The sequence below is a fragment of the Photinus pyralis genome, unplaced genomic scaffold (assembly GCF_008802855.1).
Source record: "Photinus pyralis isolate 1611_PpyrPB1 unplaced genomic scaffold, Ppyr1.3 Ppyr1.4_LG7, whole genome shotgun sequence".
Lineage (NCBI taxonomy): Eukaryota > Metazoa > Arthropoda > Insecta > Coleoptera > Lampyridae > Photinus > Photinus pyralis.
The window spans coordinates 33,706,019-33,727,545 of record NW_022170738.1 but is presented as its reverse complement, the minus strand read 5'-3'; the positions used below and the strand labels follow the sequence as shown (position 1 = coordinate 33,727,545).

General features: G+C 36.6%; 1 protein-coding gene across 50 annotated transcripts in view; it reads right to left on the bottom strand.

The window, feature by feature from the left end:
- Positions 1–770: 770 nt before the first annotated feature.
- Positions 771–21,527, bottom strand: part of LOC116176642 (Down syndrome cell adhesion molecule-like protein Dscam2) — a 62,243-nt gene continuing 41,486 nt past the window's right edge. For 32 of the 50 annotated variants that reach the window (XM_031495310.1, XM_031495312.1, XM_031495313.1 and 29 more), the window contains 16 exons: positions 21,014–21,133; positions 20,689–20,862; positions 14,991–16,049; positions 14,781–14,936; positions 14,406–14,732; positions 13,039–13,540; positions 12,815–12,991; positions 12,596–12,762; positions 8,330–8,521; positions 7,835–7,990; positions 7,493–7,594; positions 6,963–7,181; positions 3,567–3,872; positions 3,386–3,397; positions 3,124–3,184; positions 771–2,380 (listed from right to left, as the gene is read on the bottom strand). In XM_031495310.1, the coding sequence (XP_031351170.1) occupies positions 2,311–2,380; positions 3,124–3,184; positions 3,386–3,397; positions 3,567–3,872; positions 6,963–7,181; positions 7,493–7,594; positions 7,835–7,990; positions 8,330–8,521; positions 12,596–12,762; positions 12,815–12,991; positions 13,039–13,540; positions 14,406–14,732; positions 14,781–14,936; positions 14,991–16,049; positions 20,689–20,862; positions 21,014–21,133 (3,800 nt within the window). In that variant the 3' untranslated portion in view covers positions 771–2,310. Of the gene's footprint in view, positions 2,381–3,123; positions 3,185–3,385; positions 3,398–3,566; positions 3,873–6,962; positions 7,182–7,492; positions 7,595–7,834; positions 7,991–8,329; positions 8,522–8,544; positions 8,704–12,595; positions 12,763–12,814; positions 12,992–13,038; positions 13,541–14,405; positions 14,733–14,780; positions 14,937–14,990; positions 16,050–20,688; positions 20,863–21,013; positions 21,134–21,527 lie in introns of all 50 variants that reach the window. The other 18 variants (XM_031495341.1, XM_031495337.1, XM_031495332.1 and 15 more) reach the window with 2 other exon arrangements.

Below are 21,527 nucleotides of genomic sequence, written 5' to 3'. Positions count from 1 at the left end.
AATTTAGAATTGTGTCGTATATCTTTCGAAATATGTCGAACAGGCAGATTGACGTATATTTCATTTCTTCGTCTTTCTGCTTCTTCGGTTTGGGAATTAACACTAGCTTAGTTTGCTCCCAATACTTTTTGTGTGTGATCTCATCAGTCACCAGTAAGGAGGTCTTTCATCTCCTTTTTTTGTGTCTTTTTGATACTATTTTTTCTATGTTCTACAATATTTGGTTGATTTCTTCCTAACCTTGTTCAATCCCGTTTTTAGGGAGTTGCCGATTTTCTGTGGGTTTTTCTCGGCTCCGCTAGCTTGTTTTCCTGATCCCCACCCCCCATAACATTTTTTGCGTTGTAATCTCCCATATGATGGTTTGTTTGGCTTTGGGTATTATTTCCATTAGGTCGTCTAGTACATTTTCATACACGTCCATTGTTGCGTCTGGACTTAGGGGTAAAAACAATTATTGGGTAAATCGGTCATGAAGAATCGCTGGAAAATATTTTCAAGTTCTAAAAATGCCCACCAGGAGGCGTAACTGCCATCTTAAATTTTAAAATTGCATTTTCTTTAACTTTCTCGTAATAAACTAAACATTTTTTTTCACATTTTTAAAGAGAACCAGTTTATTCATCATTTTCATAAAAAAAACTCGGTTATTTCAATAACAAAGGTGGTGTGGGACGTTCAATTGTTCACTAAAAAAAGGAGGCTTAACCTCAAATGGCTTTGAACATTTCGTACGCAATTTGAGACACGACTGCCAATTGGTACACATATAAAATTAATAAGTCTTTAATTAATAATGTAAAGAAATACAACTTTGGTACATTTATAATGAGTTAAAATTCACATTGCCAAAGTGATTTGGGTGACTTATTACACTAAATATTATGGCATGCACAAAGATCAATTAAACCTCAACAAAAAGTGAACTGAGAATAAAGATCAGTCACCTCAAACACTTTGACAGATACTGTGAATTAATATCTTACAATTCCAATACAAAAGAGCACAAAGTCGAATAAAAAACGTTGCGAATAAAAAATGTTTTCGTGTGAGTAATAAAAATATTGCTAGAAGTATAGGTATTACATATTGGAAGCTTGAAGAATTTTGATAATAACATTTTTGAAAATCCACTAACTTACAGCTAAGATTATATAATCGCACACTTACAATTACATCTACACTATGGCTCCTCAACTAAATTTGCGCGCCAATTTTTGTCAATCGGCAAAAATGGAATTTAATTTAATGGGTAACCAATTTCTCTTAAACACAAGGATTGGAATCTATAGGAACTTAGTTAGATTAAATGTTGTATAATTAACTGTAAACACCTCTCCGTGTGTTTCCTATCTTGTAACTTATGAAGTATTGTGCCATAATGTTCAAATACATAGAAGCTATATAGTATACTCTAAAACATCTTGGGAGAACAAGCTGTGTATATTCAAAAGGGGTACAAATATTACAGTAGACACAAAATGGTTCACTCCAAATGGATAAAATAAAAAAAAATGTCGACACTACTTGAGCCGCCATTTAGAGAGTTCTTTTTGTATCGACTAAGTAGGAATTCTTAATTTTGCATGCTTCTTCTATTATATATTTTAACTATATAAACACTGATATCGTTTTTATAAGTATATATATGTATGTAGTATGTATTAATATAAATACTAATTACAAACAACAGAAAAAAATTCGTGTGAAGCTTATATCACACAAAAAAAGCGAAACGATTGGCGTTGCACAACCTTCAAACATCAAAAAACATGAAATGTCCATAAACCGGCCAATCCTACATCTATATTTAACGAAAATAAAACAACCTTAGCTCGATAAGGAAGCTATACCTATACAAAGCACCTATGCCTGCAATCTGATCAATCAATTTTGGCACGAGCACTTGATCAACCACAGATTCGTTAAAACCAAACAAGCCAAACACAATATAGTCACAAACCTCAAAATATCACATGACACATTGAGCCAATGTACATAACTAAATTAAAAACAAAAAAAAACCTACTGGCAAAATGTGTTTCTTTCTTAATATCCAATCTATTTTTTGGTTAATACGCGATAAAAAAAAAATTTCGAGTATTTATAAAAATATCAGTACAAACGGTACGAAATTTGTGGCGGAATTAAAAATTAGCGTAGCGTATAAAAAATTAACTAAATGTCAGTCTCCAAAAACGATGTCGCAAATATTTTTATAAACACTCGGTGCGGTTTCGTGACATGATCGATTAGGGATCGACGACGTCACAAAACGTTGTAATAATAATCTCGTTGGGGGTTTACAGATTACACTGCCACAGTATCGTAGGTTGTGAGTCCCCCGTTGAGACTGGTGGTTTGGTGCCCTGCTTCGTTTCTAAAAAGTATAGCGGTTCTATATCGCTTTGATGTTCATTACATTTGTCTTTGAAGCAAATAATCCCGCTCTTAATTTAAAGGTCATTTACTTGTGATAATCAAATTTACGTTTTTGAATTTTTTTCTCAGCGACAAGAGCGACGTGTGGATCGCTAATAGTCGAATAAAAAATTGGTCCACTCTGAAACTCCACTCCAAATGGTCGTCCAGAAAAATATTTCTGCCAGCATTTGTATCCTGAATTACAATCACAGGAGTATGTGGAGATTTAGTGAAAGACCATCCGTAGATTGAGATCTAGGATTATTTGCTTCATAAAATACCTAATTTAGCAATCTTGCTCTTAGTATTGTTAGACACACGAAAACGCATGCGAAATATTATTGGTAAATGTTTCCCTATATTACATAATATAGAGTCAATAATAACGCCAAACGCCTGATTGAGTAGCAGTCATCTACCTTCGAGTTGGCTATAGTATGAGAGTTGACTGTATAGGTAGATGTTGCCACATCATCTTGCGTAAAATGTAAAATTTCGCTGTTGTCATTTAATCCAATGTGCATATGAAAGCCATGCATTATTTTAACTGAAACTTACGATTTCCTGTTTGAGAGGAGTTCATGAAATGGATATAAAAAGTTAGTAACTCTAAATTAACATCTGAGACACTTTTCGATAATGAATTTGGTTTTAAATATCGATAGTAGTAGTGATACCTACTGGGGGGGCGCTACTAACCTCTCAATCAGTTTGCGCATTTCTTCGTGGGACATGCCATCCTTTGTACTACCTCTCATTACTGAAAATTAAGTCACATTTAACTACACGACCACGAGACAATAATCATGTCAGGTCAACACAAAATATATATATTATGTATGAGTAATGCAAACTAAACAAAATCATGCGATTAATTTGATCACTTGCAAACGAATACATGCTTTAAATGTGGTGTGCGATTATAAGTTAAAAAGAGGACGATGATTACACAAGCACTTACCCTCTTCCTTTTCTGAAAACAAAAATTGAACAGATGAAAAATAACTGCGAAAGCATATTCTCTTATTGTAAACGTAATGTGACGAAAACAATTGAGTAATTTCTTTACTAAATCAAGCCCCACTATAAGCAAAATTTGAAGCAACAGAAATAATTGGTGTCGCAAACTGAGCGCGGCTTACCTCCGTAATTGCGACTATTAATGAGCTGGTCTCGATCACATTCGGCTTCTGAGATTTCGTTACTATCTTTGGAATCGTTGAATGATTGGTCGTGATTGCGTGGCGGCGGTGGTGGAGGTTCGGGGCTGGTGTTGCCAGGTTGTAAGCGTAACGAACCCATTGAGCGGCGTCCAATGGAACCGCGACTACCATATTGATCGTACGGTGCATTGTATCCGCCGTATTGGGATCCGTACTGTTCGTCTTCGGGGGCGCAGTTGGCGGGGTCGTCGTATTCGGGTCCGGGAGAGTAAATGCTGCCGTTTCCTGTACGAATTGATTTAATTTTATTTGAAGGTAGTTAATTAAAACTAAATATGAGTTTCCATTGTGGTATTTAGGTTTTTTTGTATACAATTTTAATTTCAATTGTTTACTGTCGAGGAGATCCAACTTACATGTGGTGTAGGTACCACACTTGAGATCAAGATTTGAATTTCTGTATGGCAGTATAGAAATTAGAAATACCAGCTTTCGTGAAGTGTTATTGGTGGATGTGTTAAGAAATCGGATCTCCTTGGTTTATCCGATCCGTTAAGTGTGACCAGCGACTTCCTACTGTAGTGTAAATGAATTACAAAGGTAGATCTTATAATCTTGTTGTGTAACAACGTCATGTAGACGTTCTTTCGGCCTCAACACCAAAAATAATGACGAGACACCCTGTATTTGAAAATATTTATTTACGAATAAGCACAAGTTTGGTTTATTTTACTTGAATTTCTGTCTCAGTATTATGGTTCCTATTTTGAATTGTTTGTAATTGTGTATTATTTTTTTGTTTGAATTTGATCGCTATTCTAATCCATTAAAGTTAGTTAAGATGCTTTAATGTGGGGATATCTGGTCAAGTTTGCGTACTTTATAAAAGGCGTTATCTGATAAGGAGTCTTATCAGACGAGATTTAATTAGCGCACGTGTTCTTATCGCAGAGGTTTGCGATGAGTGCGTTATTTTTGGCGTAAGGGGTGCGCGACCGACGCGTCCTGTCGAAGCTGGTGCTATTAAGTCTAATTTAAGATTGGCACGGTTTATAAAAAAATTTGAGGAAGGGGATTATTTAATTAGAGAAATGGTGTTCTGTTAAATACGGGGATTCAACTAAAAAACGAGGCTAGCTGGTGCGCGACGGTTGGAAAGCGTGTACGATTCCTTACGCCATTCGGGTAGTCCTCCTGATTTGATTAGTTGAAGACGTAGTTTGTCTTTATTATAATAATTTTTTGCAGAAAAAAGTCACTTTCGGCAGCCCTCTGTGGTCGGGGTAAACTACCCTAAAATTGTAAAGAGGGTAAGGATTCATTTTTGGTTAAAATATTAGTCATATTATTTTGGATAGCATTCTGTATTCATATAATTTTTTTCAGAACATTTGCGTCCCTCCTAATTGTTGATAGAAGCACGCGATAAATATTTAGTTTGAGAGTAAAATCAATGCACAGATAAATACCCAACTGCAGTTCAAAAATATTCGTACACGAATACCGAGATCGCTACAACACCCGAAATGGTTAGGAGATCCCCACCCTTTGTTTATACACCTGCGTATATGTGTTCTCTCTTTAACCTGCAGGTTGCCATATAGTTGTCTCTCGCACGGGCACGTTTTTCGCTCTGACAGCCTGTTAGTGATGGAATCTTTTTCTGGCAGAGGTAGTTTACTCCGGTCACAGAGGGCTGCCAGAAGTGATTTATATAATATTCAGTAGGTATATAGGATTTACTGTGGAAATTTGAAATTACAACCTAAAATTGGTCAGTGGCTCTTGGTCTATGATTATTAAAAGACAAAAAAACGTAAGTAATTTTAAGATTTTCTTATTTTATTTGTCGAACGTCTGGTGCGGGGTAGTTTGTACAAACAAAGATTTGCCTTTATTGTAGGAATTTTGTTTTAAATCTTCATTTCGTGGGTTTCGGAATAAATGTTTGTCATTGTCAATCCAATTAATTGTGTGATTATTCGAATCCTTTGTGTGACCCGGACAGTATTTTCATGTCAGATTTATTCATGTGTCCAAGAATTGTGTTAGGTGTTAATAAAAATTTGCGTAGTTTTGGAATTTCCCACGCAGTAAAACGTTGAATTTCAACAAGTTAGAGAAAACTCCTAACCCTTCAAGTTATCGGATCACCAATTACCCAAATCTCTAAAGGCAGCTTTAGGGATTATTGTGTGAAATGCTGTAAGTAATTTTAAGGCTTTCTTTTTTTATTTGTATAGACCACTTGCTTGGGGGGTAAATGTAACGGACTTGTGCCCCTCTTCATTTCAGGTTTTTCTTGATTATTTTTTGCGTAATAGGCTTCGAATCAATTTATTATGTGTTTATTTGAATCCATTGTACGATCCAGATAAAGTTCTCATGTTCAGATTTTTTTCTATTTGTGCCCAAGATTTATCTCAGGTGTTAAACAAAGAAATTATAAACTCCTAGTCTTCACCACAAATTTGTGTGTGTGTTTCATTGCGCACCCCACATACGAGTATGGATCACTTTTAATTTTGTTAAACGAAGTTTGTGTAATTGATTTCTTTGGAATTTTCGGAAGTTCGTTGAGCCGAGTCTCCTAAATTATTTATTTTGAGTCATTATTAAGATTTTGTAACAAATGCAGATGTAGGAGGCGAGATCATAAAAATTCAATTTTCAATTTTTGATTTATTTGAGCTATAGGTGGACAGATGTTTTGTTGTTGGTGTAGTTGACCACACGCCATTTTACATATTTATTTGGCGCCCAACGTGGGGCCATTGAAATATAATTGAAAAAAAGAAAAAATATTCTTGGTTTCGCGCATAGGCCGAGGTTTGTCCCCTTTTTATATAAGAAAATAATAACGTTGAATTATGGATACCAATAATAATAATATATTCAAAAGGGAAGATTTAATTCGACATTGACACATTTTTTAAAACATGTTGCGTAGTTCCTTTTTCACAGTTTATGTTGCAATAATTCTTGAATAAAGTGGAAGAAAATGGAGAACGCTAATTTCTTCGAGAACTTCACCCTTGGGGTATGACAATATTAATATTTTCTATTTTATTGGTATAATGCTCAAGTAAAGTCAAGTTCAGATTTATGCTTCATATCCGTTCTAAAATCTCAAGGTTTATTAAATGTGTATTACCCGCGGTTCGTTATTTTTGTTGATCCGATCATCTGGCTCAAGCAAATATAGTATATTGGGGATACAAGGGAATAAGTTTTCTGATAGATTAGGGGTGCAGTATCTCTACCTAATAACCCTAAAAGCGCCTATTTTTACGGTATCTGATCTGATGGCTGTAGGTATATAAAAAAAGGTACTCAACTCAATTTGATTTAAGAGTCTGACCTACTTTACTTTACCTTGAGATCCAGTTCGATCGTAACGGCGATTAGATCGTGGCATCGATTGTGATCCTGAACGCGAATGTAACTGATGGGGTGTATTCATGCCGGACGGTCCCATTGTGCCGGAATGAGGATGGGGGAACGTTTGGAACTGTTGTACCTTGCTGGGATCCATTTCTTCGCGAAAACCAAGCAGATGGAAGGTGGCATACGGGCAGATTTCGTCATCCATGCCTATCGAATATCTCCCTTATAAGTTGCACAAGCAGTCTAGACGTTAACAAGTCACGATGTTAGATGAAAATGGAAAACGTGCAATGGGGCAAGCGATTTCTAACTTACACTTACGTTTACAGTAGCAAGCTCACTCTGAAGGTGTTGTTAGTAAAACAGAGATACAATTTAGAAACTATAGCGTAACTAAACTAATATGAGGTAGTTAAAGAAGAAAACAAATAAGAAGAAATAGAAAAATTAAAATTTAAGCAATAACCCGCTTCAACTTGTCTTTATAACAAAACTGCGAGGTTATTGAAATATTTTACCTCTATGAGTGTGGATAGTTTCGTTAGAGCCTCTGCGGTTGCTTAACTCTTCATAAAGGTGTCTTCGAGGGTCCCAAGTTGAATGAGTACGATAATGAGGTCCTAATAATGCACAACATAAAGTACCAAGCACATATATAGCCCAAAAAATTCTTCGTCATCAAACCATGAATAAAGCAAATTAATATTTTTAGATAATATGATCGAATGAAATCCTAATACTACGGAGTTAAAAAACACAACACGAATAGGAGAGAACTTTTTTAATCGTGAGGCATTAATTGCAACATGCGTGTGTGATTTTATGGGGCCGAGAGTGTCTTACTTAACACGGTAAAGTACCTCGCTTGATGCGATCGCAGGTGTTGTAGTTTGAGCCGGGCACTGGCGGTAGCTTCCTGTTCGGTGGTGCGATGTAACCGAGCTCATCTCGTAAATCTGGTCGCCTCTTGTCCAATGTTGACGTTGCATTTACTGACTGGTTATAAACAACATCATCTAAAAAGATATTATGATGTGCAAATTACTTGCCAGTTAGGTACAGTAAGTGCTGGCAATGGACAGTACCACCATGCAGCAAAGTTGAACTGGATCAAGCAAATCTTATCCAGTGATCCAGCTTGACTCACTTTATGTGGGTAACATAATTTGACTCAATGGCCTGATTTATTACTAGGGGTCAAATTCAATTCCACCAGAGCAATAATAAATGATTAAAGGAATAAAATATGTGGCCCAGTGACCCAATCTAACTCTGCATCATAGGTCGGTACTAAACATCTCAAGATACATGGATCGTTTTGTTTTTTTTTTTAAATTGCTATCTAAACAACATACAATCACCACGCAGACGAGTTTGCTGCGGTCCGTGTGATCTTCTCGACAACGCAACGCAAATGACAATTATCCCGACAAAAATAACAGTGACCGTAGCGACTACCGGCACGACGATGTTTAAATCGATCCAGTCGGGTAGCCAAGGGAAAAGTAACTTGGCGTCGGGCGATTCACGAGCGGGCGCTACGGTTCCTAGAATTAAACGGAAATTTTACCTTTATTGTAGTTGCCCTTTCCGCGCAAGACGCAGATCACGATGATAGCGACAATTATCACTAGCACTGCGGCAACAACGGGCACGACAAGATTTAAATTAGCAAGAATTAGTTGAAATGTGTCTTCTTTTGGAATTTCTCGTGCAGGAGCAATAGTACCTGAAATGAAAAAAAAAAACTTAAATTATGTTTAGTACAAGGGAAGCAAAATGAGAAGCGTGTTATTCAGGTACTATTGCTGCTAGCGATACAAATGCGTATGGAATAATTAATCACAAAAAATGACTTATAATCGGTAGGTACATTCATGTGCTACTCATCCAGCTGTCAAAGTAGCTGGTTTTCGGCTTACCTACAAATCATTATAGTCGCTTCACACTCAAACAATAAACTGAACTAGTCAAAACACACCCATAGCAAATAAATAAATAAATAAATCTACGGTTAAATCTTTACCACTGTTGAATTATATGGCCCCACGGTCTTAGGGTCACTTTTCGATTGAAAACTAAACATCAGTCGAGGTATAGGGTCTCTCCTAGAGGAGAGAGTAGACCCCCAAACTCGCGGGAGGGTTTGTAACCGTTAAAAAGCAAAGCATGAAAATGATATATTATTATTTTATACCTATGCACGTTTTTTTAAATGTTGAAAGTGCAGTTTAACGTCAGGTCAACTGTGATCCAAGACAGCGTGAAGGAGATAAGCTTCATGATGTTGATAATACAATATTTAACCTAATGACATTAAAAGATAAACACTAATAAACTAGTGAAAAAGGTTTTAAAATCCGTCAATAAATGGCTGAGAAATATATTATCTGAGTTTACGTATTCAGTGGGCAATACAGTAATGTCTGCACTGTCTGACGTCATTTGACCTAATCGAGTGCGGCCATTACGATGCAGCGTACCAATAACCAACCGTACACGTACTAAGAGAACCAATAGGCATTGTATGTGAATAGGTCAAGTGACGTCACACGCTGAAACACAAAGTATTTTTAATTTTAATTTTCTTTTAATTTTCTTTCTTTCTTTTAATTCTTGGGCATTTTTGTTTAATTTAACTGCAATTTTCATAATTAAATTACAACAAAAAACTGGAAACTTTTCTATTCTCGCAGGCAGATACGTAATACTGCAATACGGACTAAATATATTGAAAACTGTAGTAGTTAAAGTCTCGGACGGACGGACATAGAACGTGGCTGCAATAGCGCCCCCAGATTCATTGGTAAATGCGCAAAAAAATGTTTTTTTCTTCCATAAATTCGCTTTCTTTTTTTATGGTTCTTTTAATGAAAACTAATGGGCAGTTTATATTATAATTTTTTGCATGAAACTAAGCTTTTTGACCAATCTCATGTCTGATACATCATCAAGAGTTGTATTAAACTGAAAATATAAAATATACTATAGGTTTGACCTCCAATTAAGGTTAGGAACAGGGGAACTTTTCTATCATCCGGGACATCATTGCATAAAAATCCTTGATTATATTAAAAACGGATGGCCAAGTCTGGAATCAAGTCCACAGTTTAAACCATTTTGGGTTAGGCGAAATGAACTATCCATTAACAATGACTGTATTTTATGGGGTATTAGAGTTGTTATTCCAGAATTGCTGAGATCTAAGGTTTTAGAAATGTTGGTTCACGAACAACATATTGGTATCGTAAAAACAAAAATGTTGTTGAGATCTGCATTGTGGTGGCCTGGGTTATCTGACGATATCACTAAGGTAATCAGCTCTTGTGCGGTATGTCAAGCGTTTCAAAATAGTGGATCTGAGCGTACGTTGCACTCTTGGCCAACAACAGATAATGTGTGGCAGCGTGTTCATATAGATTTTTTTCACAAAAATGGACTAACATTCTTAATTATTGTGGATAGTAAATCAAAATTTTTAGACATTCATCTCATGTCTAGTACAAATGTTCTACAAACCATCGAAAAATTGAAGGTAACTTTTTCTATGTTGGGATTACCCTTACAATTAGTTAGTGATAATGGTCCTCCCTTCAATTCTTCTGAGTTTAGTAAGTTTTGTCTTGCAAATGGTATCCAGCCAGTTAAAACTCCACCGTACCATCCACAATCTAACGGCGCGGCAGAGAGAAATGTGCAAACTGTAAAAAAAATTACTGTCGAAACAGTTGTTTGACAATAATAAATCGAAATTGACAATTAATCAGCAATTGACAAATTTACTATTTGCATATAGAAACACTCCTAGTACTGTTACTGGTATGACTCCATCAGAGTGTATTTTTAAACAAAAATCACGTACCCGATTAGATTTCATTAAACCAGGAAATTGGAGAAACCCAAAAACCTCAAATAAAACAACATCCCCTATAACTAAATTGTTTTGCGAAGGAGAGAAGGTGTATATCAAAAATAATAAAGGCTCTCCAAATTGGATTGAAGGTTCTATTATAAAGATATTAAGTTTGGTTACATACTTGGTGGATGTTGGGGGATTATTCAAGGTGTATCACGCGGATGATTTGAGAAAGAGAAACGTGAACTCAGAAATGACCAGTATGCCCGAAACTATTGAATTAAATATACCTATAAGGTTATACAACTAAGTAAACCATGTGAGAATGTCCCAAATGGTAACTCGGATCTTCCAGAAGTCACAGAACCTAATGTAAGCGAAGAAATACAAAATGAAATTAAAGTAAATACTGATACAGATTACACTGGCACACCTGAGATACCATTGAGACGTTCAACTAGAACTATAAGAGCTCCGGATAGATTAAATTTGTAAGTTTGATTTAGAAGGAGGGAATGTTATGTACCTATTTCAGGAATTTTTAGTGTATAGAGGTTGGCAAGATCGGGAAGTCCAACAATGTCGTTTATACTTACAATTTGTCTGTATACAAGTTTAGTTTTCTCGCAGAATAAATGTTAGTTTTGGATCTGAAGTGTTATTTATTTATGAACTGTCGAACCCGGAAGTCAGAAACATAACAGTATATTATAATTTTTTGCATGAAACTAAGCTTTTTGACCAATCTCATGTCTGATACATCATCAAGAGTTGTATTAAACTGAAAATATTTTACCTGAAATTGGCTGTTTTGTAAACCTTATGTGCAGATTCACGTTATTTCCCTATGTAATAATAGGCTTGCCTCTCGTCATTCTGGACACCCTGCATTACTGCATCAATAACATTTGGTAACGCTTGAATATTTGAGTTACGTGAAAAATATCTTCATTTTCTTATAATGCATTATTTAAAAATGCTCAAATGTAGTCAATTATTTAAAATATTTTTCATTTTATTATTAGTTTCACAATTTTGTCCAGTCTCAGTCTGCTGAGGGCTCCATCCATTGGACCATGTGCTGCAGCTCAAACGGCCTATACCTGAATAGATCTGCTCCTAGACTCCTTACAGAGATTGTGAGAAGCTTAAGGGAGTATGAGAGGATTGGAGAACTTCAGAAGGAGAATTTGGATGGAACGTTAAAGGAAACATAAACAGAAGTTTGAGACGAACTTGAAGAGAACAATGAATATTATAGAAACTTAAAGAGAATTTCAGAGGAACTCAAGAAACATGTAATAACAAATTGAGTAAAGCTTGGAGGAACATGGTAATTAACAGACATATGAGAAGAAATTGGGAGAAGATTAAAGAGAATATGAAAAAAATTGAGGAAAGCTTGAGAAAAGTAGAAGGACAAATGAGTAAGTCATACTCCCTCTACTGACTGCCTATAGACTCATATTTGAGTCTACAATAAAAGTATGTTCTAAATGGCGGTGGAGGGGAGCTAAACGGTATTGTATGCACTTGTCCAACTGGAAGAATTCATGCACTGCAGGCGTGGCAAGTTTGCTTCAAGTGAGTATGGTGAACCCTAGCGAAAAGGAAGCAGTATAAGAGACCAATTAAGAATGTGAAGCATCCATTTACGATTGTATGTAAGCTGTCAACCAAACTTTTTGACAGCTCGAGCAAGTCCGAAAACCCCAAAACATATTTATTCACAAAATTAACTCTACAAATTAAAGAGAATTATAACCTCCAGTCAACGTCAGCGTGGCAAATTCGTATTCGGCCACATTAGTTCCGGCGTTATTATGTGCGGTCACCCTCAGATGGTACCATACGGCGGGATCGAGTTCGGAAAGCAGGAAATTACCGCGCGGTTTTACACTGTTAGCGACCTGAATCCACTCGTTACTTGTCCTGCAATCAAAGTCTCATTAGCGAAATACGAAGCCACGGTATATAGTCGTACTTCTTTTTCTGTTCGATGACGAAATAAAGCATCGGGCAACTGCCGTCGGACCACGCGTCGAGATGCAAGACGACATTGTTCGACAATACTTCGATGAATTTATCTGCGGACGGTATTCCGGGCTTGTCGCCGCGAGTTCGTGTGTTCAAGTTATCGGATGGATCCCCGGTACCGATGCTAAACGAAATGTTTGAAACGAACTTGTGATGGTTTGAGTAATTTACCTGTTGTAAGCGGTGACTTGTACTTGGTAGCGAGTGCCGCAAAGTAAATTTTCCAGAGTGTACTTTTGAGTTTGGCTGTCAATTTGGACCGTTTCCCAATTTCCAAAGTCAGGCTTGTAGTGAATGGTATAACCGTGGATGGGCTCACTATCGTCGGTGCTAGGCTTAATCTTAACTGTCAGCGAGTTGGTGGTCGTAGAAGTTAGGGTAACTTGAGGCGAGCGAGGCGGTGAGTTTACAATGAGTTGGTGAGTCACTGAGTCTTGGCCGAAAGAATTTTCAACGTGGCAAGAGTATTCGCCTGCGTCAGTGCGCGTGACGTCACGCAAGAATAAGGAACCGTCGGGTTGTTGACGAATGTGCTCGCTGCTCCCGAAAATAATGCCTTTAATTTTCCAGGTGATAACGGGTTGTGGAACGCCTACTGTCAAACATGGAAGAGTCACATCTTCTTTATAGGTCGTTACAAATGTGTCATCGAACGATGCAATTTTGGCCGGAACTAAAACAGGAAATTGTATTACCTAGGTAGGTACACATTGAAATCAGTATTGCTTGTAATATCAACAAACGGCTGAATTTCGTTACATGTGCCGTCTTCATTGGACCAAAATGATTACCGATTACGATTACATAAAAAAAATGCAAATGTGTAGTCCGAAACATTATTAGTAGACAAGATTTAAAGGCTTAAATTTGAAAGTCGCATTGAGGAATGTAGGAACAGTGAAAAGGGTTTTAGACAATAAAATTTTGTATAGGACGGCATATGCCAGGGACAGTTCATTGGTGAATTCACCCGCAACAAAACCTAGTGAATAGATTGGGCAAAATGAAAATGTCAATTTTCCTAAAGGAATCGACCTGTGAGAATTATTTGCATGAAACAGATTTTCTATTTTATTTATTGTTAAAAAGCGAATCCAAACAAAGGATTTGAGTTATTTTGTGGGGGAAATAAAAATTAATTGTCATTGGAGGTTTTGCCAAGGCCATAGAGGTTTAATTTTTATTTAATGCAAAATGGGGTCTTCAACCCTTTTAAATGTAACAAGCCGTTATGAGTGTGTGGTTTCTTGGTGCTTTTTTGAATCATTTGTTTTTATTTTAACGGACACCAGCGAGTTCTACTGTTTTCAGTAGCCATCTGTACTTTTAAAATTACACAATACTAACAATGGCTCCCGAATTATGCTTCCTAATTTTCTTGTATGGCGCTCTATATCCCCTCTGACACAATGAATTTAAATTATTCAATCAAATTAGGTATTTACCTGCTAATGAATTTGTGTTCATTGCGTTTATAGATTCAATGTAATTGTTCAAATTATATTGACGCACTTTTTTGTTTCAGTGATGTTACCTACCTCTGGCACTGGGAGCCATGACGACGCTCTTCGACGCTTGCCCTTCCCCGATGTTGGTCGAGGCGGTCACCCAGAATTCGTACTTGAGCTTATTGTCTAAATCTTTGGCCTGGAAACTCAAATTTTGATTTTTAATATTCGGCGCGATCTTTTGGGTTTTCGGCGTCGATTCGGAAATAACTTCTTCAGCCTCCGCCAAGCCGACCTCCCTTACGTATACGGTGTATAGCTCGACAATACCGTTCGGTTCCTGAGGTGGTTTCCAACTCACCAAAATCGAAGTGGTCGACATAACTAAAGCCTTAATTGCGACAGGTGCTTCGGGTACTAGGATTTATAAGTCATAAATAAGTGATGTACAAAGATTAATATTACCATCTTGTTCAGTTTGGCAATGAATTGGATTACTGCGAACGCCGTCCCCTCCGGAGGTGTAGGCTAGAACCTGCATCGTATAATTGGTGTATTTCTTCAAAACGTGCAAGATTGTTTCACTTGAAGCAGTTATTTTGGTATCCTTTGTGCTTTCATCTTCAAAATTTAACGTGAGAGACTCAGTGGGTAAGTAATCAACACTTTACTTACCATACCAAGAGTCAGATGGACCATAAATGACTTTATACCCCTTGATAATACCATTGGCAGAGCTAAGTGGAGGAGAAGTCCATGACACGCGAATGGTTTGCGCTGTTAAAGTAGTGCAGGTGGTATCATGTGGGGGTTGTTCAGGAGTTCCTTCGGCAGTGTACGCTTTGATATCTTCGGACATTGGTCCGGCACCAACTTTGTTGAAAGCTTGTACGACGATCGAGTATTGAGTGTAAGTTTTCAAATTTGTTACCTCCAAGTGGTGCTCTTTTCCTTCTTCCCGCACAAACTCCACGGTTTCGAATAAGTACGGTTTATCTGATGAAGCAAGCTTGTAGCCGACATAGTATCCTAATATCTCTCCATTCCAGTCGGAGCGCGCGGGTGGTTTCCAGAAAACTCTTAGGGAATGTTGATCACTGCCGTCGACTCGAATTGACGTTGGTGGACCACTGGGTGCTTCTTCTGCCGTAATAATAGTGACCGTGTCTGAAGGTTCGCTTGAACCGATTTCGTTCTCGGCGACAATCCGAATGTGATATGTGGTGGCTGGTTTCAGTGTAAAAATCCCTGCTTCAGTTTGGTCTCCTGGCGCCAGTACCCTTTCCATTCCCCCTTCCCAGGCGAGCTTGCTTTGTTTGTATTCGATTACGTATCTTGTAATTGGCGTGTTACCATCATACGGTGCGACCCACGACAACTGTACGGTGCGACCAGATTTATCCAGCACTTTTAGACCGTACGGTACTTCGGGAATCTCCTGCACTATCATATTAATACTAGTATCGTCGCTGCCAAAGGCGTTTGTTGCCACGCAAGTGAATAAAGCGGTATCGGATCGATCGGTGCGTTTAATACTTAGGTCAGAAATAACTCCCGTCGGCAAAATTTCTTCTCTGATTGTGTAACGAGCGTCTCCTTTGGGTTCTAAACGTTTGTTATTGATATTCCATAAAATGCCAATTGGTTTTTCCCCTTTAGCTTCACATTGCAAAACGGCGGGATCGCCTCGTCTGGAAGTTTGATTGCGCAGTTTTATATCGAATTGGGGTGGAGCTAAAAAAAAGAAACGTTATTAACTAGAATACGATCATATGAGTATGTATAAAAAAAGGTGAGGATAGACGGGGCCAAAACAAACATTTTCCCTAAATAAACTTTCTTACATTCGCTTTCCAAAGTTCACTTGATCATATACCTATGCCAGTTAGGAATTATTTGCGTAGTATTTGTAAAAGTTTATCTCATGTTCTTGCGATAAGACTCGTTCAAGTTTTGACGACGCATTAATTTGTTAAGGAAGTGGAGACGGAAACAGAGAAATTATTTTAAATAGAAGAGGAAGACGTTAATCGTGGCTTCTTTGAAGGTGGACGTTTGAAACGTAGCTTGATATTGTTTGTCGAATAAATTCCGGTCATATTTGATCATAATGAGAGCTGTCTCATTAAATTTCGTGGGCGCGTCTGAAGGCCATAGGTCTCAAAAATGTTTTTCTTTGCAAATATCTCGTTTTCTATGGTCTTAATGCCATTTGAAGTATTATATACATTTTTGGTCTCAAACATTTGTTTATACCGGGTGGTGCCTACCGTGACGCAGCATAGTGATTTCAATGGTAATTCCTTTATAGTCAATTACTAGCTCCCCTAATTATTTTAGAGCAAAAGTTTAAATACGTTTTTTTAGAGAAAAAAATACTGCATCTGTTCATACTATTAATTATAATTTTCCGTGTTTCAAAACCGTAGAAATGGACAAAATAAAAAGGTTCATTTTACAATAAATCAGATATGCCTTGGAATTACCTAAAAAAACAGCGATCACGTTTCAGTATTTGCCTTTGACGTTTATTAAATTTAAATTTATACCTACTTGGTTTACAAATTAGTTAAATAACTGCAAGTGCAATAACGTTCAAAATGTCTGTCAAAACCATCAGGAAAACGCCAATACATTCAACGATTTGGCTGCAGTAGCGGAAAATCCGAATATAAGTTTAAGAACAATTCCTCCCAAATCAGTTTTTTTTTCTTCGATTATGTAGGTACTCTGGTTCCGGAAAATTGCAAACAACTAGTCTCTGATGCAGCATTACATTCTCCAAAAAAACATTATCCCATAGATGCCTTTTATTGCGTCAGTTAGTTGAAACAGAATTAAATATGAAAATCGTTCGACGCCAAACAACCATAACTTAGATGCGATGCGCTTGTAGTTTGTTGAAAGATTCCACAGCATCATTGGTTTGTAAAAATCTAATTTTTTATTTTGTCGATTTCTACGGTTTTGAAAAATGGAAAATTATAAGTAATAGTATAATAATAATGTTTATTGACCGACAGATATAAATACATCCAATTACAGGTCAATTACTAATAAAGCTAAACGTAAGGCGCATTATAGGTATATAAAAAAAAGAAAAAAAAGATTATAGTAGAATTTATACAAAAATGATTAAAAAGAAAATTTTATAAGTATATAAATTAAGAAATTAAAAATCAAGTACTTTATTCGTGCCTAAGAGTTAATAAGATACTATCTAGAGGTGAGAAGTGGATGTCGCACATATTTGATATTCTATTGAAATTTGCACATATAAAATGAATAGGAGAAGCAGCCAATATGTTTGTGTTCGGTTTAGAGCAATAAAATTTGGTAGACGACCGTGAAGCATAAAATGGTACATATAAATTTATTAATTTTAGTATCTCGCCACAGTCTATCTTGTTATGAAAGAGATTATACAGGAATGTGACGTTAGACTTAATTCTTCTTTAGTAGTATGAACACACGCAGTATTTGGACTTTTGCTCTAAAATAATTAGGGGAGCTAATAATTGGCTATAAAGAAATTACCATTGAAATCCGTATGCTGCGTTGCGCCAGGCACCACCCTGTATACTCAACTGCATAGCATAATGTAAGGTTTACTGTACATGCCGGTAAATAATATGCCATATATTATTAAAATATATACACGGTGTCCATTTTTCGAGTGCCACTATGGGGATCTCACTTATCTTAAGAGATAGAAAGTTGGTGGTTAAATGGAGGCAAAGTTGCCAATTTTCGTGCCGAATAAGAATCTGAAAAGAGATTTGAAATATCTTCAATAGTTTTGAAGATATCGCAAAAAAACCAAAATTTCTGATTTTCGTTTTTAATTTTTTTATGATAAACTAACCGTAGTAGACATTTCTAATTAGCACATTATTCGGACACTTTTTAATGGAGATTTCAAATATGGCATCCTGTTTTTAATAACTTTCAAGATGACGGACAAACGCGTGGAAACTTTAGTTTTTCTTATGGGCGCCATTTTGGATTTTCACATTTTGAGATTAGGTACGTCTTTTTTTCTCTTTACAACGATATATCACACATGGTGGTTCAGTATCACATTTTTCCAAAAATACAATTTTTTATTTTTTGAGAAGAGTGCTTTGGAAAAACAAAACGTTCTTTTGTTGTCAACAAAAGTTTGACAGTTTGATCCATCTGTCTGGTTGCAGCGTTGTCAGAGAAGTAGAAATTCGATTTTCATCTCAACCGCTTGCAAAATTGCCTGCTCATATTAATTGGGTGTATCACTATGGGGATCTCACTTATCTTAAGAGATAGAAAGTTGGTTAAATGGGGGCAAAGTTGCCAACCACACATGGTGGTTCAGTATCACATTTTTCCTAAAAATACAATTTTTAATTTTTTGAGAAGAGTGCTTTGGAAAAACAAAACGTTCTTTTGTTGTGAACAAAAGGTTGACTTATTTCATGTAGTACTGTTTAGGTTTATGCTAGTTGTAATGCGAAAATGCCTTTTTCAAGTGCAGATCAAAGAGATATGATCCAAATTTACTACACTTCTCATCGAAATGCCCACATGACTGCTGCAACATACTTGCAGCGTTATCCAGAGGGGCAACAACCTAGTTTGAGGTATTTTTCTTTGCTGCATAAAAACTTGGGCGAATGTGGTTCTTTTAAAAGATGTAGACAGCAATATGGTGATAGACCCAATTAAAATGAGCAGGCAATTTGGCAACCAGTTGAGATGAAAATCTAATTTCTACTTCTCTGACAACGCTGCAACCAGACATGGATCAAACTGTCAAACTTTTGTTGACAACAAAAGAACGTTTTGTTTTTCCAAAGCACTCTTCTCAAAAAATGAAAAATTGTATTTTTAGGAAAAATGTGATACTGAACCACTATGTGTGATATATCGTTGTAAAGAGAAAAAAAGACGTAATTCCAAAATGTCAAAATTCCATATGGCGCCCTAAGAAAAACTAAAGTTGCCACGTGTTTCTCCGTCATCTTGAACGTAATTAAAAACAGGATGCCATATTTGAAATCTCCATTAAAAAGTGTCCGAATGTGCTAATTAGAAATGTCTACTACGACTAGTTTATCATAAAAAAATTACGAAAATCAGATGTGTTCGTTTTTTTGTCATATCTTCAAAAGTATTGAAGATATTTCAAATTTCTTTTCACATTCTTATTCAGCACGAAAATTTGCAACTTTGCCCCCATTTAACCAACTTTCTATCTCTTAAGATAAGTGAGATCCCCAGTGGCACTCGAGAAATGGACACCGTGTATATTATAAGGTGTTGAAATAATTAATGCTAGCGTCATTTATTTCAATACTTGCACTTGACCCCCTGTGGTCCCGGGGGTAGAATTGGCCCACTCCCGTCCTGGAGATCGTAAAAGGCGATCAATGGACAAGAGAAGCGACCAACCGCTTCTCAATTTCTTTTCTATCAAGTTCCCAAATTCCCTCATACCATCCCTCCTTCTTTCCCTTTTCCTTCTTTGCCGCCGTTTTGACATTCCGTTAGTTAGGAACCAAATTGCATGAAATTCAAAATGTGCATAGCTTTAGCCATATACGCAATGTCAAGCTATAGCCATACCCAGGAGCTCGCTTGCTATATTTGTTTACACATTTATCTAATTTAATTATCTCTCATTCCGAGGTTGGCTCTACGTGTCTTAAGTGACTGCACTACTGTTCATCTGTAAATGGTTGGTTTTAGAATTAATCGAACCCAAATTACGACCTAGATAAGAGTTCTCAAGTTACGTTTTTCTACTTATTTCCCAGAATTAGGCCATCAGGTGTTAATTGAAAATTTATCTTTTTATACATTAATTTTGTGCTGATTTTGCTGTGTGATACAAATTTTAAACTCTTAACATATAGTTGGAGCTCTTATTCCTCCCAAGTTTCCTTATATGTCCAGATATTTATATGACACTATCCTGTATCACCATATTTTCTACACATTTTCTAACTATATATCGCCTGCTAGCTTTAGATTGTGTACAGCTTTTAGTGACATTTATGTAATGTGCTAACTTTGCTGCCTATCACATAGCGCCCTGATTATTAAGCCAAGCCCAAGTCTACTTCTCTGAATCCATTGTAACCAGTTGTCGGGTACAGAGATCCAGCAACTTATTGAGGTGGTGGAAGAATTCTAAGGGCTTCTGGTGACCCAATTCATCACGTTCCATTCCAAGTTAAGTCCATTGTTTAGGTGTTACAAAACATTTTTTTAAAATATAAAGTGCTAGATTTTCCTTGGGCTTTACATGCAACTTTAAAGCCGCATAAGATGCTCTTATGAGCATAGGTAACAAAGTGCATAAAGTGACAAGTTATTGTGCGTAACAAGAACTTACCTTGAACGCTGATGAGTATCACAGCTGAAAGGCCAGAACCAATTCCATTAACCGCCTCACATAAATAATATCCCTCATTGTTTTTCTGAATGTTATTAATCATTAAAGTGCCTTCTTCGACCTTAATATCGGGATTATTGGGTTTAAAATCTTTATAGTCTCCAGGCGCGACTCCTGCAAACAATTCGTTGTTTAAACCTATCTTTTGTATAACCAAAGAATATGTTGGCAAGGGATTCTTGAACCAATCCAACAGGTGGTGGAAACTTGTTCGCACATTGCATTGGTTTAAGAATCTCCCTACTCCCTCCAAATGCCAGCTTACCCGTAGCCCGTTTCCATGTCACAGAAGGCTTGGGGAAGCCGTCGGCCTTACATTCAACTGCTGCATCAGAACCTTGAGCGAATGCTTTATCAGTAGGTTCTAATATCCATCTTGGCGGAACTACAAAGTATCTTTGTTATTCTCAACGAATCAAATACAAACTGATGTGTTCATGCAAAAGCTTTCTACTTTTCCGAATTGACAATTACATTGAAATTTTTACTATTTTTTAACAAGCAGTAGGTACAAACGTAGATGCGCAAGGTCTCACGATTAAATTGACATAGGTAATTCTTCAAACAACAAAAACTACGCATCTACACTTGCATATATTTTAATGAAGTGAAACTGCAAGTGCTTCTAAACAGCAAGTTACAAAAAATCATAAACAATTAGTGACAAATAATACTAATCAACTCAGCATACATAAGCGTGCATGAAATTAAAGCAAAAAGATAAGTTAGTAACAACTAAAGAAAATGTTAAAGGAGAAGGATAACATCCCTACAGATCT